The sequence below is a fragment of the Pteropus medius genome, unplaced genomic scaffold (assembly GCF_902729225.1).
Source record: "Pteropus medius unplaced genomic scaffold, Ma_sr-lr_union100, whole genome shotgun sequence".
Lineage (NCBI taxonomy): Eukaryota > Metazoa > Chordata > Mammalia > Chiroptera > Pteropodidae > Pteropus > Pteropus medius.
Genome location: NW_024342467.1, coordinates 205,976 through 229,803, shown reverse-complemented (window position 1 = coordinate 229,803; position 23,828 = coordinate 205,976). Strand labels below are relative to the sequence as shown.

General features: G+C 38.9%; 1 protein-coding gene across 10 annotated transcripts in view; it reads left to right on the top strand.

The window, feature by feature from the left end:
- The window catches only part of ICA1 (islet cell autoantigen 1), a 132,564-nt gene that overhangs the window by 84,795 nt on the left and 23,941 nt on the right, over window positions 1–23,828 (top strand). For all 10 annotated transcript variants that reach the window (XM_039862323.1, XM_039862312.1, XM_039862291.1 and 7 more), the window contains exons 7-10: window positions 8,057–8,182; window positions 9,156–9,254; window positions 20,657–20,751; window positions 22,806–22,858. In XM_039862323.1, the coding sequence (XP_039718257.1) occupies window positions 8,057–8,182; window positions 9,156–9,254; window positions 20,657–20,751; window positions 22,806–22,858 (373 nt within the window). The remainder of the gene's footprint in view (window positions 1–8,056; window positions 8,183–9,155; window positions 9,255–20,656; window positions 20,752–22,805; window positions 22,859–23,828) is intronic.

Genomic DNA, 23,828 nt, shown 5'->3' with positions numbered 1-23,828 from the left:
AGAGAATGTCTTCAATCTGATAATAGGCATATATGAAAAAAGGACAGCTAACATCATACTTAACCATGAAAGACTAAACATTTCTCCTGTACAATCAGGAACAAAGCAAGTATGTTTTCTCACACCAACTTTTAGTCAACATTATCCTTGCCAGTATAATAAGGTAAGAAAAGTAAATAAAAACAACAACTTAGAAAGAAAGAAGTAAAGCTGTCTGTATTCTTAGGTAACATGATATATGTACATAGCTCTATCTGCATAGATATGGGGACGGAGGGAGGGAGGGAAAAAGGGAGAGAGAGAGAGAAAGAGAAAATTCTAAGAAATTCAAAAAGAAACTTTAAAACTAATTGAATTTAACAAGGTCACAGGATACAAGATCAGGTTACAAAAATTAATCATATTTCTAGTTATCAACAATTATAATTTGACATGTAAACAAATTACAGTTACAATAGCATCAAAAATATAAAGTGCTTTGCAATAAAATGAGCAAAACATGCACGACACCTGTGCTTGAACATCTAGAAAACAAAATGCTGAGAGAATTTTAAAAACCCAGTAAGTGGAAAGAGATACTATGTGCACTGGTCTGAAGATACTGTTAAAGTGTCAATTCCCAGGAAATCTGTGGCTTCAGTGCAATCCTAATCAACATCTTGAGGACATTTTTGAAGAAATTAACAATATGGCCCTGAGATATGTGTAGAAACATGAAGAACCTGGAATAACCAAAACAATTTCAAAAAAGAAAAAAATATATAGGACTTATACTACCTGACTTAGAAATTCATTATAAAGCTACAGTAATCAAGATGCTGTGGTATTGGTCTAAGGATAGACATTTAGGTCAAAATAATAGAATAGAAAGTCCAGAAATCGACTCACACATATAACGACTTGATTTTTGCCAAAAGTGCCAAGGAAATACAATGGCAATTGGATAGTTTTTCAACAAATGGTGCTGGAACAATTGGATAGCCACATGTAGGGAAAACAAAATGAACCTATACCCCTACCTCACACCATATATATATAAATTAACTTGAAATGGATCATAGGTCTAAATGTAATAGCTAAAAATATAAAATTTCTAGAAAAAGCACAGGAAAAATCTCTGTGCTCTTGGGTTAGGGAAAGTTTGGAGATGGCGCGCGCGTGCACACACACACACACACACACACACAACCCAGACACTATAAGAGAAAATGTTGATAAATTAGGTGTTGTCAAAATTAAAAACTTTGCTCCTCAAAAGTCGCTATTAAAAAAATGAAAGGCAACTTTCAGTCTTGAAATAAATGTTTAAACTTACATCTGATAATAAATTTATATTCAGAACATGTAAAGAACTCACAACTCAGTAATAAAAAGACGAACCTAATTTTTAAAAAAAGCAAAAGATTTTAATAAGCACATTTCTAAAGATATGTGTGGCAAATAAGATATGAAAAGAATTTCAGCATCTTTAGTCATTAGAGAAATGCAAATTAAAATCAAATTAAAGTCATAATAACTATGACTACACATCCACTAGAATGGCTAGCACTTAAAAGACTGAAATTACCAAGTGTTAATGAGGATATGGAACAAACGCAACTTGGATTCATTGTTGGTGAGAATGCAAAATGATATAGTTACTTTGGAAAACAGTTTGGCAGTTTCTTATAAAATTAAACACACAGTTACTATATGATCCAGCAATTCTACTCCTAGATATTTGCCCAAGAGAAATGAAAAACATATCCACACAAAAACTTGTGCTCAGATGTTTACTGCAGCTTTATTCAAAATAGCCAAAATTGGAAACAGCCCAAATGAATATACATATTGAATTGTACCCATACAATTAAATACCACTCAGAAATAAGAAAGAACATGCTGCTAATATATGCAACAACATCGATCTCAAATGGAGTACGCTGAGTGAAAGAAACCAGCCACAGAAAGATTAGACTACCTTGCATTATTTCACTGATACAAAGCTCTTAGAAAAGACAAATCCATAGTGACAGGAAGCAGATTAGGAGTTGGCAGGGGCAGGGAGGGAATTGACTGCAATGGCAGCGTTTTAGAAGTGATGGAAATGTCAAGTATCATGACTTTGGTGGTAGTTGCATCATTGTATACATTTGTCCAAGAACTCATAGAATTGAATGGCTAAAATTAAATTGTACCTCATAAATAAAGCTGATTAAAAGTGGTGGTGATATTGATGGTGGTAACATTGGTGGCAGTGGTGGCATCAGCTTCCAGCACAGAATAAAAAAGATACCATCTCTGCATGTATTTCTTCTAGGAAATGGGGATTCCACTGACCATAGTGCACCTAAGGGAACTCAATGGACTGATTTCTTTCCACTTTCCTGAGAATCCTGAGCTAAGGAGCCTTAGCAAGATTTATGATAATAAAGCTCTGTTCAATCTTTGTGGCTTGGCATTGTCCCTATGTCTACATCTAAATGGATAAGCCAACACTGTTGACCAGGGTTTTCTAAGATGGTAGCTACACCTTTTGTGCATGTCCTAGACTTAGAACACTGTGAGTCACACAGTCAATGGTAGATCAATAACCCTGCATCCAGTGGTTTAGTGTAAAGAGCAGGAATTACAGAACTAAATATACCTGAGTTTGAATCTAATTTTTATGTTAGATAAATATCTAGGTCTTGATTTCCTCTTCTGTAAAACCCTAAATTTTTTATATGCTATATGGGAAGGGTTCTCCATTCAAATAAATTTTAGAAAAACTGGAATCATCAAAGTCTAAAAGGAATCTTTATCATAGAATTTCTTAGAGCTTTCCATTTCTAAGATGTCAGAAGTAAACAGCCTGTATTAGTATTCTTTTGGTTTCACATAATAGAAGCTCATCTTGAATTCATTGAGGCAAAGGACTGACTTCATTAGACATCTCATGTAACCCATAGGAAAGATAGTGCCATCCAGGAATTCGAGTTCTACCAGGGCTTTCTCTCTGCCTCTTCTATACTTTCTCTGTCTGTCAGTCACCTTGATTCTCTCGGACTAATTTTCTTCGCGCCACAGGAATCTCAAACACAGGATCTGACTCCCCTAGTGCCACTAGAAAAGGGTTGAGACTGACTCTCTCGTTCCAAGTTAAAAAGTCCTAAGGAAGGGCTCTGATTCTTCCAGCTAGAACCAAGGGCCTTTCCCTTAATCCACCAACCATGGTGCCTTAGATGATTGACTCAACTCGGGTTAAGATGCCCAGCCCTGGACCAGTCAGTGGGAGAGGAAGGATAGCCTATAAAAGAACATACCAGCCCTTATTTAAGCCACATTATAAAGATAAACGAGATAGGACATTTTTCAAAATGGTGTGAGGATTTTGTTGAGGGAAGATCAAAAAATAGATAGCTCCTAAGTCTACACTTCATTGCCCACACACATGGTCACTTAAACATACTTCTGTACATAATACAATGTCAAAATTGCTCCTGCCATCGATGGCCTTTTGCCCTCTACCCCAGAGCCTTTGCACATGCTCCCCTCTCCACTGGAGTGTTATCTCTTCTTCTAGTTGATCATGCTCTGTCCTTCGGAATAGAGCTCATGCACTGCTACTTTGGAGAACGTCTTCTCAGTCAGATTCCTTGGCAAATCATTCTTAGGGTACTGTGCAGCCTTCCTTCTGAGCACCTCACTCTGTTTGTGCCCTCACTAATTGTGAAAATGCCCACTGGACTTTTAGCTGCATGAGGACAGAGACCACCTCCATTTTACTCACTGCTACCAGCGTGTAGAAGATACTCAGTAAATATTTGCTGAATGAATGGTTAGAGGGAGGAAGGCAGAGCCATTTCCTGAAAGAAAATGTAAAAGTAGAAGTAAGACTGTAGTTTTGCTTTATTTTGTTTTTAAAGGAAAGAAAACACAAAAATACAAAACTGCTCTTATTATTTTGCTATGGAGTGATATGAAGGCCTTTCCCACTGGATGGGGAAACCAGTTTGAACTAAGAGAATGAATAGCTTTGGTTTCACGATACGTAGTTCAAGTTAGGGCTAAAAGGTAGAATTTCAGGTTAGGAGGAATAAGCACAGAGAAGTGCCCTGTAGCTTTGGCAGTCAAGACATTGCTCCTTTCTCTGGTAAATTGAATTTCTGCAGCCTGGGGAAGACAGGATCTTAAAGAGGTTCTAATATGCATGATCATTCTGTGGAGCTCAGAGAATACGAGGAGAACGGTGGGGCAACAGAAATAAAATTGAGAAATAAACAAAGGGTACATTTATTTGACTGAAGACTTTTTAAAGGGCCTTGAAAAACACAGGAGCTCCTCAAGATGTTTATGTAATTGAACATAATTTATCTGGGATTGAAAGGAATAATAATCAAAACATTTTTCACTTAAGCATCTGGAGGCATATGAAATTAGACCCTTGGTGGTGGCCTATGCCTGACTGTGTCCTTGGTGTTTTGTCTTCAGGCTGCAGACTGGAAATGTGTTTTAGAGAGCAGACGTGGAGCACAAAATATTAAATCAACTTTACCATATTCAAAATGCCCAACAGTGTGACATCCTCCTCGTTTGGCAGTGAAAGGGCACAACATTTGGAAACTCAGCAGTGCATTAAGTATTTTAATAATCATTGTTGACACACAAAGCATATGGCCTTTCAGAACTCACTGGGTCAAGTGTTGAAGTCTTTTTCTAGGTTTCTAAAATTACTTTATAAAATTCAAACAAAATTAAATTAGGGCACATTTCAGAGCACATAAATTCATGAGCTTTGCATTATAAGCAGGCAAAATAAGTTTCCTCCTAGGATAAAAGAATATCTGTGAGTAACTGATTATGTTAATGCAAAGGGAAAAGCAAAATTCACATCCCTGCAAAAATATTAATTTGCAATTATTTAGAAAATCTGCAGTCTCCCTGTAAGCAGGCCTGCCTGTGGATACTTTATATTTGCTATCTACTCTTAGTCATGCTAAAGCTAAACACCCACCTCAGATATCCCTTCCTCAGAAGCCTTCATTGTCCACCTATTTACCATTTATATTGGTTATCTATGGCCACAATAAGGCTATGAAGTAAGCAACTGTAACACTTAATGACTTAGAACAATTTCTTACGCTCACAAGTCTGTGGGTCAGCAGGGCAGTTCTGGTCTCTGCTGGGCTCACTCATGAGTCTGTGGTCAGCTGTGGAATGGGCTGGGGCTCTGCTAGTCATGGCTAGCCTCCCTCACCTGTTTGGGGGTCAGCTGGCCGAAGGCTGATCCGTTGGTACAACTGCGTTCTCGTCTTGTCTCTTGCATGCATGAGACTCATGCCCCTCCAGCTGGCCAGCTCATACATATTCTCTTGTTGGCCTGGGCATGTTCTCACCAGCATCTCAAAGAAGCAAGCAAGAAAGTAGAAGCATGCTAACATTTTTTTTTTCAGGCTTCCAGTTTCATCACATTTGTTAGCATCCCATTGGCCAAAACAAGTCACATGCCACGCCCAGAGTCGAGTGAGAAGAGACTACAATGTTACAGAGAAAAGGGCAGAGATACTGGGAGGCCAGTAGTTGAGGCTTCAATACCTTCAACCTACACCCCTGCATGCCCCCAGCCCTAGCATTAATCATTCCCTCATCTGTGCTACCTCTGTTCTTCATTCTTAGTTCTATTGTATTTTTCTATTGCATTATAATATAGCTGCTAACTTGCCTCTCTTCTCTAAAACAGCAGAGGATCCTTATGCCTATGTACTTTCACTTACAGTTGACCATCTGCTTCCGATGAGTCTTGTTCCTTTACAGATACCCCAGTGCCTAACACTGGTCCTGACATATAATAGGTACTCACTCACTAATCATGTGTGGATTGGATGCGTACATGAAAGCTCGCATCCATTTATCTCCTTCCCCTCCAGGAAAAAAAGGATGAGGACAGAGGCCTCTCTAGATACCAGTTGAGGAGGTTTTACTGGACTGTGCGACTGGTGAACCGTTAATGGGGAACCTGCAGCGAGGATCTTAGCTGCCTAAACATCTTCGCCTGCACATTCTCCCGCTTCTCCCCGCTGGAACTCAGGTTTTCTTTTCTCTGTCTCCTTTTTCTTCTCAAAGGAAGGCCAGAAATCACTGAGACTTAACTCATCCTAAACTTTTTATAGTCAGCACTCCCAGGTTCTTTACGTAGAGTCTCTATACTCTATCGTGGGAAATCAGCGAACTCCAGTATTTATTTAAGCTCGTGGTCTGGTCAGTTTGAGAGGAGCTGGATGGCTTCTATTTTCTTGTTCTTCTGGATTTATAGGCCAAGAATACAGAAGAATTCTTAGGAAATTTTACATAGCTATATGAACAAAACTCTTTTCATATAGGGTATTAATTCTGTCACTCTGGTGTTAAATATACTTACTATCTTGTTATTTTCCAATTCTGTAGACTCTATAGGAAAAACTTGTGTCTCTGGGTAGAATCATAATTTTGAGCTTCTTAATTTTCCAGCAAATAGTGTAAGTTACTCGGGAGGCAGGATAGCATGGCTTTGTAGTCAGGCAGGCCAATCTAGAAGGCCAGCATGCCTGTTAGCTACTTTCCCAGACAAAGCCTCTTACCCTCAGCTGTCAGAGAGGGTAATAATAGGGGCTAAGAGAAAATAATGCTGGCAGGTGGTAAGTAATTTCTAGTAATTGCATCTATATCAATTGTATTGATTATGAATTCCGTCTATTGTTAAATTGTTTCAATTGTTAAAATGTTAAAAATGATAACAATTGTATCAGTTATTACTATTGTTATATTATGCTCTATAATTGTTTAAGCCATGAATAGAAATCTATATTATTAGTAGTATAAATTAATGTATTTTATATCAAATAATCTTCATACTTATCTTTATTAGAAAATAAAATCATTACCTCTAAAACTACTTTAAAGGTTATTTTAACTCAGCTAATTTTCCTTTTGAAATGACCTGGAAAATTTCTTCATTGAGTCACAAAATGTGTATTCAACACCTGCTTTGTACCAGGTCGCGCCAGGTGCTGATGATATAATGGTGACCAAGGTAGACATTGTTCTTGCCCCCTGGTGTCCATCCTGTGATGAAAGAGCTATCACTGTTACCAACTTGTAGTTACCTACCTGGTAACTACACCTGCATGAGTTATCTGAGATAAATTAATATATTTGGCTAGCTTTCCCTAGTTCAAATGCGATGTGGTAATGCTTCTAATTGGAGGAAAAGGAAATTTTTACTTCACCATTTTTAATGTAGCTATATTAAATTTTAAAGCCTTCTATTTTATTATCAAATAATGTGTAGAATAGATGTTTCTGAATCTTTTCCTGACCTTTACTCTGTCTCTGAGTTACTGTGTGGCTAAGGTGTGTACATACTTAATAATAAAAGTTGGGTTTAGGCCTTTGAGCCACTCTTCTCTTGCTCAGATTCACGTCCATGTCTAGAAGTGTCCTATCACTTCTAATAAAGCTATTCTTTTCTGCTGTAAAAAAAAAAAAAAAGTCGAGTTTATCAGTGGAGATAGTGTTTTAAGCTGTGCCACAGTTTCCTCTTGTGGTATCCTAGATTGGACCTTGGGACAGAGAAAAAGGACAAAAGTTGGAAAAATCCAACGTCTGTTGTTGAGTTAATAGGATTGTATCAGTGTTCATTTCCAATTTTTAGCAAATGTGCCATGTTATATAAGATGTTAACATTAAGGGAAGCCAGCTTCCAAGAACTATAGGAAAACAATAGGACAGAGGTTATTCCCTTGCCATCCTGCATATTTCCAAACTTCTCTTCACTATAGTCAGTTTGTGAATGCCTTGAGAGGAGAGGAATTCTAACATTCGACTGAGAAAAATATAAGTAGGATGGTAAGTTGGCTATAAAATCATGATATGCAATGCTGTCATTTAGGTCCTTTAGAGATAAAGGATGGACGTTGTAGGATCTTCTTGCTCACCTGGAATTTTCGAAGGTGTTTTCTTATGTGAAAGAGATAAGTCTACTATTGGTCTTTTCTCACTGGCAAATTTTAACTACTTAAGAGTTTGTGTGGTTCAAAGATTCCTTTTACTTTCATAGGTACAAACACAAGTACGCCTTGCCAAAAAAAGCTTTGACAAATTGAAGATGGACGTGTGTCAAAAGGTGGATCTTCTTGGAGCAAGCAGATGCAATCTCTTATCTCATATGCTAGCAACATACCAGGTAACAAAGTGATGTTTGTTACAATGAACCAAGAATGTTAGGAGATTTAGGTTACAGAAAAATGGTGTTTTGAACTATAACTATGGGTTGGACATTATGAAGTTCTGATAACTTATTTCCTACGTCTCTTCCTTCTATTAGACTACAGTTCAGTCAAACCGAATATTAGCTATTCCCTGTCCATGCACTGTAATTTCTCACTTCCCTGCATTTGCTTAGGTGGAGCTTTCTGCCTGAATGCCTTGCCCCTCCATTCATACCTTCCCAAATTCCACTCTGTTTTATGTACCGAACTCTGTCACATCCTTCAGAGAGCCTCCTCTGAACTCACTTAGCATTGTCGCCTGTACTTCTCATGGCACAGTCACTTACTCATCAGGTTGTCATAATTTAATGAACTTGTTTTTGTCTCCTGCCAACCTCTGGTTAGCACTCGTATGCATCAGCAGTATCACTGAGCACCAACCGAGTGTGGGAGGCCAAACTCTAGTGTTGTAAGGAATATCAAAATGAATAAGAACAGATTCCCTGTGCTCGAAGAACTTAAAATTTAGGAAGAAATTCAGAGACAGTAAAGTCTGACTCCATTTTCTATACCTCAAGGAGAGAATAGGATGTGCTCAGTGAAATAAATTCTACAAAATTCAGTGAAGGTTTAAGAGGGAGAAACTGAATCAGTTAAGAGATCACAAAAGTATATTGTTAATGATTAGCCCTGGGTTTTAGAGTCTGGATCTGGAACAAGGAGAATGTCCCAGGTGGTGGAGTGCCTAAGCCATGAGAGACAGTGTTTAGGGAAACAAGGCAGACGTTGGTTCGGCTGAAATACAGGGAATAAATAGGTGCATAATGGGAAGCAAGCCTGCATCGATGTGTTGGAATCATAAAAGCCACGGATGGGCACACTTCCCTGGGGCCCATGACTAGAACTGGGCATTCAAAACATTAATCGCGTTACTGTCTCTCTTTATAGACCACTTTGCTTCATTTCTGGGAGAAAACATCTCACACAATGGCAGCCATCCATGAGAGCTTCAAAGGTTATCAGCCATATGAATTCACTACGTTAAAGGTATGAACACTAGAGAGGCCATTAGAAAACCTTATGAATGGTAAAGTTTTGTTTATATCACAGTGTCCATGGCAGCAAGCATCATTATTCTACGAGGCTCCAAATGTCAGAGAACTGTGCCCCCAGTAAGGTCTTGTTTTACTGCATCAATATTCAATGCAACAGTAAGCCCCAACGATATAAGTACAAAGATCGAATCTTGGAGTATATGTTACTGACAGATGAATTGCAGTGAACTCCAGCCTAATGATGAGGCCTGCTGCTTTAAAATACTTGTTTGACATTGCTAAAGAGAAGATTGTATGCTTCGTTACTTTTTAGTTATTAAATTCAGATAGGCTCACCTGAGAAGGTATTTTTCCTCCCTTACTTCTGACAAATAACATTTTATTCTGTATCATCCAATATAGAATTGGATTTTTCCATAAAATAACTAATATTCTTTAATTTAAAAAACAATTAAACTCAATGATTTCTCAACTCAAAAGGGAATCAAGCAAAATGTCTGATTCTCAGTGTTGCCACTGCAAGTGAAATCATTTTATTCTCTGACGTTGCTGAGGATAAGCGCATGTCAAGATAAAGAAGTGATTTGGGTCCCAAAAGGATTTCAAGAATGGTGAGAGAGAACACTGGGTTTCTAGGTCATGTCTTTGAAAGGAAAAGACCAGGAAAGAACTAAAGTTCACCTGGAAATGACCCTCCTTCTAATTCTTCAGGCAATTCGTGTCTCATCACCTTACTTAAAAGAACATAAAAAGCTTTTTTCTTTTTTTCTTTTTTTTTTTTTTGCCATTAAACACCTCTTTGACTTTGAGATATTTGTAATGTCACTGCATCTACAAAAATACTAAGACAGAAACCCTTTAAGACCGCAGCCCTTTAAATAAAAGTCTTAAACCCCAAGATAGTCCGCTCACCTTGTGCTGCCGCTGACCTGATTAACAGACAGGACACCTGGCCATGAGGTCTGTTTTTCATAATCCCGCTGTCATCCGGTCACTTGCTCGCTGACATGTTGCATGAATGGATTCAGAATGAGACCTTTTTTGGTCTGTTAACTGGACTATGTCAAGGGAGGGACCTTTCATTTCTTATGTGTCCTCCTTTGTCCAGCCAACTGTTGCACACACAGTGAACCCACAGCCTTCCTCGTCACCTCGACCATGTTACTATCCTCGGTCAGGGCTGCATTCCTTCCCTGTGATTTACTGCTGCTTTCAGTGCCTTAAAGCAGCTATCCTGACCGAGGCAGACTGAATAAAATAGTGTAACTCACACTTGTCACATTTTTTACAAAAGCCTGAGCAGAATCCCATGGATTATTCTTTGATAAGACAGAGAGTTTTAGGGCATAATGTGCGTCAGATCTTATTTTATTATAAATACAGCTTCAAAGATTGTCTTTTGAAAGGCGACTTTGCATAGCACAAATCGGCTAGGTGGGAGATGAAATGATGCCTACCCCAAGTAAAATTTACAAGAAGCTCAGGTTTGAGTTAATTGCATATAAAGTACAATAGGAAATTAAAGTCGTGCCACAGGAATGGAAGAATCCTTATGTGTACCCGTGGCCTCCTGTGCTGAGGAAAATATGGCTCCTTAATTTTTGCCATGATATTTAATTTATCCTGCAGAGAGGATCAAGCTGATTATGTTAGAGAGTTTCTGGGTAGAGAATTTAGTAAAAATTTGATGGCAATGGTTTAGGACATAATTACAAATATTTTAGGCAGATGACTCTTCATTGCCTTTTACACCCCCAGAGCTCTCCTTAGATTATGATTTAAGTAACAGTTTATGATTTGATGTAATACAAACTCAGTAGGAGTAATACCTCTGTTAAGGTGTGATATGATTACAGTAATATCAGGAATACTGTGTCCAGAAATCAACCAAATAAACTATGCTTTTATTACCTCTCTTGAATGTTATCCATCTAAACTTTCAATTATGACATGTTATATTAGAATCTCAAGCTAGTAGCTCTTTATTTTCTTTATATGGACTCAAACCTACATAACAGAATCCCGTTATTACACAGCCCGTCATCTCATAGGTAGAGGCACATTGCATATCATATTATATGTCATGAAACATAAAAATGAAAACCATTAACACCTTATGTATCAACATCAAGTATGAGCATATTACCTGACTTACCAACCCTCTTGCACTAATATATTTTTTATATACTTGCCTTATATTTGAAAGATTTTGATTTGATCAAGTCATCTTTTAATGCATACAATCTTCTGAATGGCACTGTATATTGATAATTGATATTTTGAAATTTAAATAGATACTTTTACGATTTATTTGTTCTCTGGATTTACCTAAGCAAATAGCCCCTTAAATGCCTTTTGGGACTCTAGCTGGAAAGAAAACATTTTCTTTGGAGAGGTTTGCCAAGCTCTGTTAATGAAAAGCAACCCATTTGTTTTCTTTGCTGCAGGGTGTATTCTAAGTGTGTTGGTAATTGTGCCACTGCAGCTGTATTTCCTGACTGTTAGTTTTATGCTTGATGAAGGATGATAATTAATGTGTTAAACAATTGGTGCATCCTGTTTGGAGGAATGAGTCTTTTGCTGCAAAATTACAGGGATATAGCTCATGCCCCAGAAGTTCAAGTTTTATTTTTAATGAACCTTTCTCTGGAAAATATGTGTAGTTCTTTTTTGAAATAGTTTTGTTATAAAAGTGAATTGTCTCCACTTTTTACAACTTGAAAAATATACAAGTCACTATTTTTAAATTTTGTGAATATTTCCTGGTCACGTTTTATGTAACAATAGCTTTTTTTATTCACTCCTGATAATATTCCACTTTTAGTGACATAGTCCTTCATCATTTTAATTTATGATAGATAGATTTTTGTAGGGTTTTAACTTTTTGGAAAATTTAGCATTGAAATTTAATATTGCACAATTTTTTAATCTAATAATCGTAACAGCTCAATTTAAAGTAGAAAGACTATCTTTTGTGGTTTCCAATAAAAAAAGCAATGCTGTAATCTCATATTTTCAAACAATAAATATTTATTGATTCATTAAAATGCTACTAAGCATATATATTTTGCTTGTGTTAATTTTATACCATTTCTAAATCATCTGGAAATGTCTTTCACATGGTAGAAATTATCAAGTCATGGGGATAGGAATGGAATGTTACTAGCTATCTTAAAAGCACTGTCACTTTTTTAGAGAAAGTAATTTAGACTAAGAGTATAAAGCACTTTTTAAAAAACTAAATGAAATGCTGACTGTAGGAAAGCAGTACTCATCTTAAATTACCAACCCTCAGATGTGGTCATGTTTGCTTCATCTTTCCAGGATGTCATTTACTTATATATTTCCCCATGGAACAGACATGAGGAAAGAAAAAAAAAAAAAGAAAAAGCCCTCAGGAGTCAAGTGGCTTTTCCCTGGAAAATCTAAAATTCTATTTGTATCAATGGCTTTTTCGTCCCTGTCTGGCATGCTGGGACATGGTTGAGTTAGATGTCTATATAGAGAAGTGAGCGTTGGCTCTTTTGAAGAAGTGGACACACTCGTTCAGAACTTGGAGAGAAGGCATGTCCTTCTGCATTTGTGTTTTTAAAGAGATCAGAATGGCTATATTTAATGAAAATGGCTGCTAGCAAAGTGTAATCCTGTGATGTGCTCATTCCAGTGTTTTTGGAAGGAAAGGCGGGTTTCTGACTCTGGATACGGGATAAAGCATAGTATGTCAGATCGCAAACTTGGGAGCCAGTCAGACCTAGCCTCAAGTCCAAGTCTGCCATTCTCCAGCTGTGTGGTGCTGGTGGTGGCAATGGTGGTTGAGAGGTAGTGGTGGCAGTAAGGGTGGCAGCCATGGTGGTGGCGCCAGTAGCGCCATGGTGGGGGAGATCGGGATGGACTTGTCACAGATTCTCTGATGGATCCAGAAGGTAGGCATTGACAGTATCAGTAAAGAAGCATTTATTGAGGTAGACAAGGTTTTGTAGCCCAGCTTAAGTTATTACTTTCTTAAACACCATTTTTTTACTCTGGATGATTAGTTTTGCAGTGAGTTTCACAAGCAAGGCTATGAATAGCAATGGGATAGGAAGGAGGTGTCTCAGACCTCACCCAGGTGACCTAACCCACTCCCTTCCTGACTCCCACAGATGCTCTGCCAGCTCTATTCCCAGCCCCATCCTTTACCCCTGCATGCCAGTGTGGGCTCATGTAATTCCCACAGAGACATGAGAGGGCGGGGCAGGCCTACAAGCAAGGAGAGCTTCCCGCCCCTACAACAGGGCTTATTCTAAAAATGCAGTTTGGCTTTGCAACTAGTTCTCAGTCTGTGCCAGGTTTCTAACTCTAAGGAAACCTGAATTTGAAAACCTAACTCTGAGCATGTTCAAAAATAACCATCGAAACAGATGTGCCCATGTTCCCTCCTTTCTCTCCTGGGGTCTAAGACAGCACTGTTATATGGAACATCATTCTGGAGACCAAAATGCTTTTTTAGCTTTCACAATTCAAAAAACATCTTTGTCTAAATTTTGTTTTTCTCAATTTTGTTTTTCTCGAATTCATATGCCTAACAGCCTTCTTCCACCCACCTCCACATTTCTCAGTTAATCACTTGAACATTTACCGACAAGCCACATGGCTCTGTAGTTACTTGCTTTGAAAATAAAGCCATAATAGTTTTTATGAAAATTGGGTAAATATCTCTGCAATGCTATTTTAGTTGCCAGTCCCAACATGGCAATTACTCATGGCGAGCATCCAGAATACCCTTTCAGACTTTCAAGTTTTCTCTCAGTGTCGTTACTTTACACAGCATGTAGCAGAATGGTTGGGTTTTTCCCCGCCCCCCCAAGCTGCTCCAGGCCAGATCCCTGCAAACAGCAAATTGGGATGCATCCAGGTCACTGGAAGTGGACGGTGGTAGGGGTAGGGGAGAGGAACTAACCACAACCACTACTGAAATCTTAGGTGGACAAGCCAGAGTGTGGCTGGTTATCAGTTCATTCATCCCTTATAATGACTGATACTTGTTCTTCTGGGCAGCTGGTAGCTCAGGCCCTCATTACAACAGCGAATTCTCCATCTCCCACCTCTTCCCATCCCCTGACTCTTCATCTGAGGGGAAAGGAAAAAATTATTGTTCCCGTAGGTAGTTACTTTATAGCCAGGCACTCTGCTAAGGTGAGGTGTGGTAATGCCTAGGAGAGACGGCCGTGTTATGTGTGACTCTAAAGTACCAAGGTTGGGTGCTGTCTCATTAATAATACTGTTAGGTTCAGCATCAACGTGTGGAAAGTGAAGTGCATATATTTTAGTTGATCCTCGAAATAACCTTGGGAAGGCGGGCATACTTGTTCTTGTTTCCATGTTTCAGTGAGGAAACTGAAGCTCAGAAAGGTCTAGTAATCTGCCTAAGGCCACATACCCAGAATGTGGTAGGTCTGGGAACAGGTGTGCTCATGCTTTTTCCACTCTGCCATGTGGCAGTTCTTCCAGGTGGCAATTCTGGCCGTGAGGCAGGAGAGCAGGAGAAAGCAGAAGTGCCGCCTTTAAAAAGTACAGCTGTACTGTAAACTTTTAATTAAAAATAACACTTTGAAGTGTTTGCTTGTAGGTGAAAAGTGTCTTTTATGTCAGTCCCTCTGATACCTAGGAACCTATGATTCTTCCTTCAGAATTTGGAACGAAGTCCTCTCCATCTCCTGGCACATCACGTGAAAGGGAGTTCAGTAAACGTCCTTGGCTTGGCTATTCGATACTATTTCTCAACTAGTCCTAAAATTTTAAAGACCTGGTTTCTAATGTTGCTTCTGTTCGTGGTTGAATGGCCTTACGCAAGCCACTTCACTTCTCTGTCTTCATTTCCATGTCAGGAAATCGGGAACACAGTGTTTTTCTGGGTTTTATGCGTAAAACATTCAGTGCCTAACACAGGATGAGCCCATAGGACTCTAATTTTTTTTAGATCTTAAAAGCTATTGATATGAAAGCACATTTTGAGTGTTTACCATGAGCCTAATACTTTGCAGAAGCATTGTCTCAGTTAATCCTCACAGTGTCCCCAGAAAGATACACTTGTCATTAGCTCCACTGTTCAGATGGATAAACAGAGGCCCCCCTAAGGAATGAAGATCATTTCCATGTCACAGCAGTATGTGATCTATCTCCAAAGTCTGTCTTTTTCCAGGACACTGTGGTGCCTTCCCAGTACCGATTTTCCATCTTATTTTAAAGAAGACGATTATATATCTTATTTATGATTGTGTTCATTTTTCTCTAACTTTACTCTTTAACTGTTTTGTTTGATAGTACAATTGAAGTACCTCTGGTCCTGGATTAATAGTGTTCTTTATGAATTTATAACTGCATGTGCTCAAATCCATGAATTGCGTGGTTTATACACATCATCATGTCCTCTGCTTTTTATTCCTCATGTGCTACCAATTACATAAACACAAACATATACACACACACCCAACTGAATCCAGCATCTTTTAACATGCCTCACTATGTTGAGCACTTTCATTTCCTTTTATAGATAATATTTGGCTCCTTCATATACATACAGTATAATTAATAGAAAGTAGCATAAGAAAATTAAATATCATAAAGATTAGAGAAAATGTTATCCAGTTATCAAAAGTAGGTCATATATTAGGGATGGCTCCAGGCCTTTTGTCTGTGAAATTTGTTTTGCTGGGTAGTTTTGCATTCATTCAGATGAATGTTACTCTTGCTTTTTATTTTCCTTGTATTGGAAGTAGTAACTCCCATTATTACATTAACCTGTCTCCTAAGACACTTTTGCAAGCTCAGACTGTGAGTTTCCTCTGTCACGCTGATCTTATACCTTGTGTGCTTCCTGAAACCATTTAAGGATCGATGGAAACTATTAGCATGTCAGTGCAGCCTTAACAGAGAAAGGTTACTTGGTCTAAAAAACATTTTTTCCTCCACAGAGAACTTTTCAGTTTTATAGGATGCTGTATTGCCATTTTCGCAAGCAATTTTAATGAAAGACCTAGTGGGTTTAGGGTTTAGAAACAGAATGCTTTGACATTTTGTTTCTGGACATGGATTTGAATGTGGCTTTCATCAGCCAGTGATTCAGAATAGTTCCGTCTGATGGCTGCCTCATCCGTACTGTCAGCCAGCCTTCTTAGATTCATTTTGCCGGAGCAGGTGTTCATGTCACACAGAAAATGCTGTCACCTCTGACTTACACGATGCTATAGGGTTAAGTGTTTTCAGCTGAGTTGTGGACTTTAATCTAAGAATTCGCCTCTCCCCCAGGCCCCAGTTGTGCCTTTTAACCAAGCCTTGGAGAGAGCAGCAGTCCACCATGTCGAATATCCTATATCTGACAGTCACATCTAGGAACTAATTTTTAGGGAGGAAAGAGAACATGATTTGTCCTCCATGATGTTTCGGAATTCCCCTAAGCCTCTTTATCCCTTCCATGTATATCATCTTTGTAAGAAACGAGTTCCATATGTGTTGGTTTGGGGGTTTTTCCTGCTATATAGAGGAGTATGTAGCTTAGTTTGATCTAAAACTCATTCTTACTTTAAGAGATGCCTCTTGGAAAATGTTCTAAAATCGATTGTGGTAATGGTTGCACAACTCTGTGACTATACTAAAAACCAGTGAATGTTATACCTTTTTCGGCGGGGATGGTGTGCTTTAAATAGGTGAATTCTAGGTCTATGAATTATATTTCAGTAAAGCTGATATATGTGTGTGTGTGCATACACACACACAATTCCCCTCGGTTTAAAATTCTATTTAATAAACAAGTACATGTGCTCAATATTATTTTTCCTTGTGGTTTCATAAACCTTTTCATATTAGTCTCCTGACCCTTTGAATCTCCTAGCTAAGGAGCTCTAACTTTTGCAGTTTAACCTTGTGTACATTAATTTATCAACCAACAAGTACATATTTAGCATCTCTTTTGAGCGGCTATAGCCAAATTATTAAAGGGACAATGGTAACAGAAGGAAGAGAGGAACGATTGTCACAGGAATTATTAATAAATTAAAGTAGCAATTGAAACTGCAGCCATTCTGTTGGTGAAGCACAATAATGACTTAACTGTGATTGTGGTGACAGGGAGCCAACAATTGAGTCCCTGCTAATGGCCCAACAGGGGAAGGGGTTGAAAAGAAGGAAGGAGTGGTTTACATTACAAAGGGATTGTCTGAGAGCTGTTCAAGTGTGGTTATGAGGGGAGGTCAGGCTGGAGACAGAAGGGATGATAACCATGGAGCTGTCAAGGGCATCTCGGGGGCTTAGGCAAGTGCCGTGGCAGCTAGACAGGCCGCCTGGGAGCAGGCATGTCCTGGCCCTGCCTGGTGCTGATTGATAAAAAGGAAATGCAATGAGAAGATAATTGAGCAAACCAGGAGGCCTAGGCAAGTGTCACAGAATCAAAAAGTGAGTGTTGGAGCCATAGAACCTCAGCTGAAAATACTCCCGGCTTCACTTTAACCAGAGAGTAAAACTTCTCTAAGCGGGGAATTGAGGGGGGAGTGGGAGAGAATTGTGTGTGTGTGTGTGTGTGTGTGTGTGTGTGTGTGTGTGTGTGTGTGGGAATAAAAATGCCGTGATTGGCAGATCTATTGAAAAGAGTAAGTCCTTGACATCTGTCGAACTCCTCCTTAAGGTTGCACATTTCCAAAATACACATGCACACGCACATACACACGTGCCCAACTTTCACTAGATGCTTTGCAGTATATAATTAAAAAATAAAAATAAAAAAGAACATCTAGACTACAGTCCATCTTCCAACTGCCTCATTTGTTCCAATGTTGTTCTTTATAGCATGTTCCCTTCCAGCCAAGGATCGTGAATTCCATTTAGTTAGCATGCATTAGAGAGGCAAAAAGAGCAAAAGAATATGATGAAACTAATGAGGCAAAATGTTAAATATTGATGAATGTGGGCAAAGGAATGTTCTCCCTGTGTGACCCCTGCTGACCTCTTTATCCCAGTCTCATAAGTCTTGTACTCTTGCCCACTATACCGCAGCCCCAGTGGCATTCTCTTTGTTCCCCGAACAAGCCAAGCTATTCCCACCTTTAGGACTGTGCCCTCGGCGGCCTCCTCTGTCCCTGAGCTGCACATGGCTGGCTCCTTCATTTCATTTAACTCTCAGTTGAAATGTCACTTCCAAGAGAGGATAGTCCTGTTAACTGGAGTTATGACCCGATCACTTTCTATCCCCCTATTTTAGTTCTCTGCCGAAACCCCTCTCTGGCTGATAAGTTTGTCTCTCTTGTTCACCGGTGTATCCCCAGCAACCAGAACAGCACCTAGCACTTGCTAGGCACACAAAAACTGTTTGTTGACTGAGTGAACTAATCTAAATGTCCAGAAATAGGGAGTCATTAAAAATGATGGCGATGCCTGAGGGGTGTGCTTTATGCAAGAAAATGCTTCAGATCTCCAATCGGAGGACATCTAGTCAATGAGAAAACCTTGGCCCTACATTAGAATAATGGCGAATAAATGTATGTTTATATGTTTTAATTCAGTATTAAATGTTTAAGATATATAAAATCTTTTGTACATTCTCCACTCTAATAGGGAGTGTTATTGATTGTGAACTACCTGCACAAATTATATTGGTTAAGAGCTACTGTTTATAAAATATATACATATATTTATATGCACACATACACAACAGGGATTCTCAGTATGTAAGTATTTGTGTAGGAAAAAAGGATATATATGAAAATAATAACATTATTTTGGGAGAAATGGAATTATGAGTAATTTTTCTTTTTTAAAATTTCCAAGCGTTCTATATGTGGTTCTATTATTTTTCTGATTTGAAAAATATTTTTAAGAGACAAAATATAATACAGAATAGATATAATCAAATGTTAATAAAACTGTAAATGTAGTTTCGAGATGGAAGGACTTTCTTGAACTTGGCATGCTTATTGCATGAAGCTTTATGGAAAATCATGGTAATTAATCCAGGCTTTGCAAAGACCGATAGGACTTTTGAGGGTGGCCAGACAGGTAGAGAGAGCTTTTTTGGTTAAGAAGCAGAATGAAGAAAGATAGGAAAGGAACAGGTAGCACATAGGAGACCACGAGGAGACAGGTCTAACTGAAAGGAAAGCTCACGCTTGGGGGTTAGTGGGATGTGATCTGGGAGAGTGAGGTAGGATCATATTTTAAAAGATCTTTAAAACTGGGCAGAAAGGAAAGAAGTTAGGAACTACTATAGGTTCTTGAGAAAAAGGGTAACGTGATGGCTTGAATGTTTCAGGAAAAATTATTCTGTGCAGGGAGTGAAACAGAGCTGGCACTTAGGAGGGGTGACACCAGTGTCCCTCTGGTATCCGTGGCAGACACCAAAATCAATTAGAGCTCTGCTCTGCTGAGATTCAGCGTCCAAACTGCTTCATCCAGCCCTCCAGTTAGTCATCACTACTCAGTCAGAGTTGGCATATGACATTTAATTGCCTTCTTCTGTGCGTGTTATCATACCAGAAAGATAGGAAGAAGGAAGGCGGGAAAAGAGACGTGAAGGCCCAAAGGATGGACTTCAGTAGTTCTGAGGGTAGAAGCAGGATGAGCATCTCGAGATGTTTCTTTTGTATTTTAGATTTGTATTTTAATTAGGGCCAGGAATAGAGATCTTTTTGTATAACTCATTATTCAGTTGTTATAGAAATGTTTTTGCTTTTTCAGGTTTTGTCACCGATGTACAGTTTCTAGGCACTTGCTTTTTAAAAAGTCTTTTCTTAAATACTTAATAAACCTTGAAAACAGTAACTTCAAGAAATTATGTACCATAAAAAGGCTCTCCCCCATTTTTAATCTACAAAGATTTAGATGTACCTGCTTTGTCCACTCGTGGGAGTTAACTTGTCAGAATATGTTAAGCCACTGTTTTTGTAAAAAAGGGTTTTGTTTCCTCTTGTTTTTAAAGCTGTTTTTAGATTGCAAAGTAGCAAACAAAATTAAAAATAAAATGAGATTATCTCATCTTTGGAGGAGAAAAAGCTTCTACTCTGTCAGTGTGTGGGCTGTAAGCAGAACAGAATGTTTATCTTAGCTGCATGTTAAAGATGAAAAATAAAGTTAGCAATAGCCAAAAGGCCTTCTTTTGAATAACTTATCACAAAAGGGAAAACATAAATCTAGTGGCAAAACAGCTCTACTTTATAGGCTAGTATTTCTTGGATGGGTCTGAGAACATATAAAATTTCATTCCTGTCCACTTGATTGGTTCAAGGTTACCTCCCCAAATCTCTAATTTAAGATTTGGTTGTTGGGACCAGTGGCAGTTGAAATTTTTATTGATGATCTTCCTTTTCCTTTTGTTCTTTTCTTTTTTTTTTTCTTTTTACTTTTTACTGTCTACGGCTCATGATCCAGAGCTTACAAGACCCTATGAAAAAGCTGGTTGAGAAGGAGGAAAGGAAGATCACCCAGCAGGAGAGTGCAGAGGCCGCAGCAGAGGAGCCGAGCCAGTAAGTCACAGGCTACTTCGCTTGGCAAAATCTTTCTTCTTGCAGGCAAGGGTGGCACAGTCCTCCTTGGCCAAGTCTGCTGGAGCCTCAGCTGCAGGGTAATTGCTCTACTCCCTCACTTCTCAGAGTGGATGTATTAAAATTGAGACCAATTCCTCCCCCAACACATATTCCTGCTAGACTGGGACTCACTCACCCCAACAAGAGACCCATTTCTGGGGTACTTAGAAGGGACACACTTGTGAGGAGTTTAGTGGGGCAGGAAAGGGCAGTGGTCACAGGGCTGCCTGGCTCCCTATCTTGTGGCCTCAGCCCCAGCTTTCTAGACCCTATCTGGTCCTTTTGTTACCATCACTTACAAGATCCTGTCCTAGATAGGAAATCCCCCTGCTTTTCTCTCAAAGAAGGAAATAACCTATGAAATTGCCTCATAATTCATATGGTACTTAGGTGTTATCATGCAAAAGTGTTGGGTTTTGACATTTTGTTTTCTAATCTTCAGACCTTCTGTTCTCTGTGAAGCAGAGAGCAGCTCTGAGTACAGGAAGTGACTGCTCCATCTTCATTTCTCGCCTCTTTACAAAGAAGGCGCCTCCAGTCATTTGAAATACTGAGAGAAACTTTCAACAGATACGGTGCATGGTTCCTAACTCATATAGCAAGGCAAAAGTTTAAATACGAATCTATGTCTTTTTCTAGTAAGATGTCATAGCCTGCAGGAACAGCATTAATCTCGAATGGGCTAACCTAGGAAACCAAAATAGATCACCTTATGATTTGCTTTTCCTTTTCCACACACACAAAAATTTAGATGACAATCTTATGACAAAACAGCCTTATATTTTTACTGTTTCTAAATAAACTTTTAAATACACACACACACACCCCAACAGAAATATTCCTGCCAATATTAGCCCTTTTTTGTTTACAGCAAATGCTAGAAAATTTCTTTAGTGCAGAAGGAAGACAAGTTTTCACTATAGGAAGACTATAGAATGTGATATCATTGTAGTACAATTGACGATATTGGGGGAACCAGTTTAATTCATTCCTAATGATGGTAATGCTAGCTACCATTTAGTGAGTACTTACTGTGTACCATGCCAGGTGCTTTATTTATGTCACCCCAGTGCATGCTCATGGTAACCCTCCACACAATCAGCATAGGCACTGCCCCATTGTGTGAAGGATGGAAGTGAGGCTCAGACAGGTGAAAGGGGCCCATGCCTTGGTGTAGTAGGAGGCAGAGTGTGGGGTGAGTCCTGGCACCTTCTTTTTATCTTATGTTACTAGAATCAAAATAAAGGATTAGCCTTTACTCAGAAGAGAACCACTCAAGATTGGCCAATAGTTTTAATTTAGGAGTTCTCCTTTATTTTAGTACTTTATTTTTAAAAACTCAAAAAGTGTAACCCAGTAACTGTATAAAAAGACAATGAAAATTTAGCAAGAATTTTGTTCAGAAGGAGCAGGCGAAGCATCGTGCGAGAAGGGAGGTTCAGAGACGCCAGCTGGGTCTCAGGGTAGTAATGTGTCTCTGCCATGATCTCACCCATGTGTGGTAAGAGCTGGGTAGGTGACAGTTGACTGGATTTGAGACTGATCCTACTTTCAGCCATATGTAATTTAACTAGCCTCCTGAGGTAGTCTCTCCTACAATACCAGGAATCAGAATAAACACCTGCTTGTCCATTAATTTTTAAACTATGTTTTTAAAAGTGATAACTGTAAGTATCTTAGTTATATCTGTATTAGTTATATCTAACTGCCCATCTAGATATTTACACAATAGGTGCCTTACATGTTAAGATGCTGCTAACATCTTAACAATTCACATGTTAAGATGCTGCTAACCAGCCTTGGTACAGGAGAAAGCCAGAAAATTTGTTTCTTCTTTGTAAAAATGTATGGCCTGTAAGTGACTCTGCATTCACCATGTGTCTGTGTGTGTGTGTGCATGTGTGTGTGTGTTATAAGTGCAGTTATTGGTATTGTATCATAAATATAACATTTTCAGAAACAGATTACTAAACTTTTTTTTTTTTAATTTTAAGGTTAATTTCATTAGAGGAAGAAAACCAGCACAAGGAATCCTCTAGTTTTAAGAGTAAGTTTTGATTTTTATTTAGAATTGCTTCTGAAATACTACTGCTTAACAGCCAACTCATTATCTTTTTTGGCAAACTCCCTTTAGGCCTTTCTTCTTTTCTAATTTTGTTCAGAAAGAGCAGAGAAAATTCTATGTTAATTTGCTTCCTATAGCGTCAGCTTTAAATTTTTATAGATCGACGATGTCAACCCTGCAGTGTTATTGAGAGAGGTTGTATATTTTGAGCCAGAAAATAGCACCGTTAGTCACTTTGGCAGTAGCCTGTCAGTGGAGCATCCATGACTGAGACTTGGCAGAGAGCTATTTCTTTTACAACAGATGATAACATTTCTGCTATTACGATTACTAGGTCTAACTGCTGTTCGGGCTGTAGATGGTAATTTTAATAAGATTAGATGATTATATTGGGTGCGTTTTGTTTTCATTGTGTTGTGGGGTGGGTGTTGGTTATTGTTGGGAACAGATGGGGACGCTGCTCTTTCAGGTGATTCCCGGGCCTGTTCTGTAATGAGTGACACCAGGTCCCTCGGGTATACCAACCCACGTGGTCAAAAAAGGGGTTAGAGCGTTTACAGATGATGCCATGGGCTATGAGGGGCCTGTCAGCTATCCCTGTCTCCCGCCATTACTGCGCATTCTTTCATTGGTTCTTCTTCTCATAAAGGACTAGAGAGAATGGTAAATCGGGGTAGAACTAAGATGCTGTAATACTGAGCTATTCATTGGGACTGGAAATCCTCAGAGATTCAGGGAAAAGTTTTGCAGGAGAGATGTGAAGAAAACTAAAATCACTCCAACCCTCTGTTCAATCTGGCCCTCCCAGGGTACATATTTGCCTCTGCATTGTTTCATGCTTTGCTGCAGCAGACACCCTTTCCGGGAGGTAGAAAGAGGCAGACTAGACCCTAGAATTTGCCCTCTGTTCCATCTTTTTCCTCCACCCTCTTACCTTTTGTCTTTCCTCCTA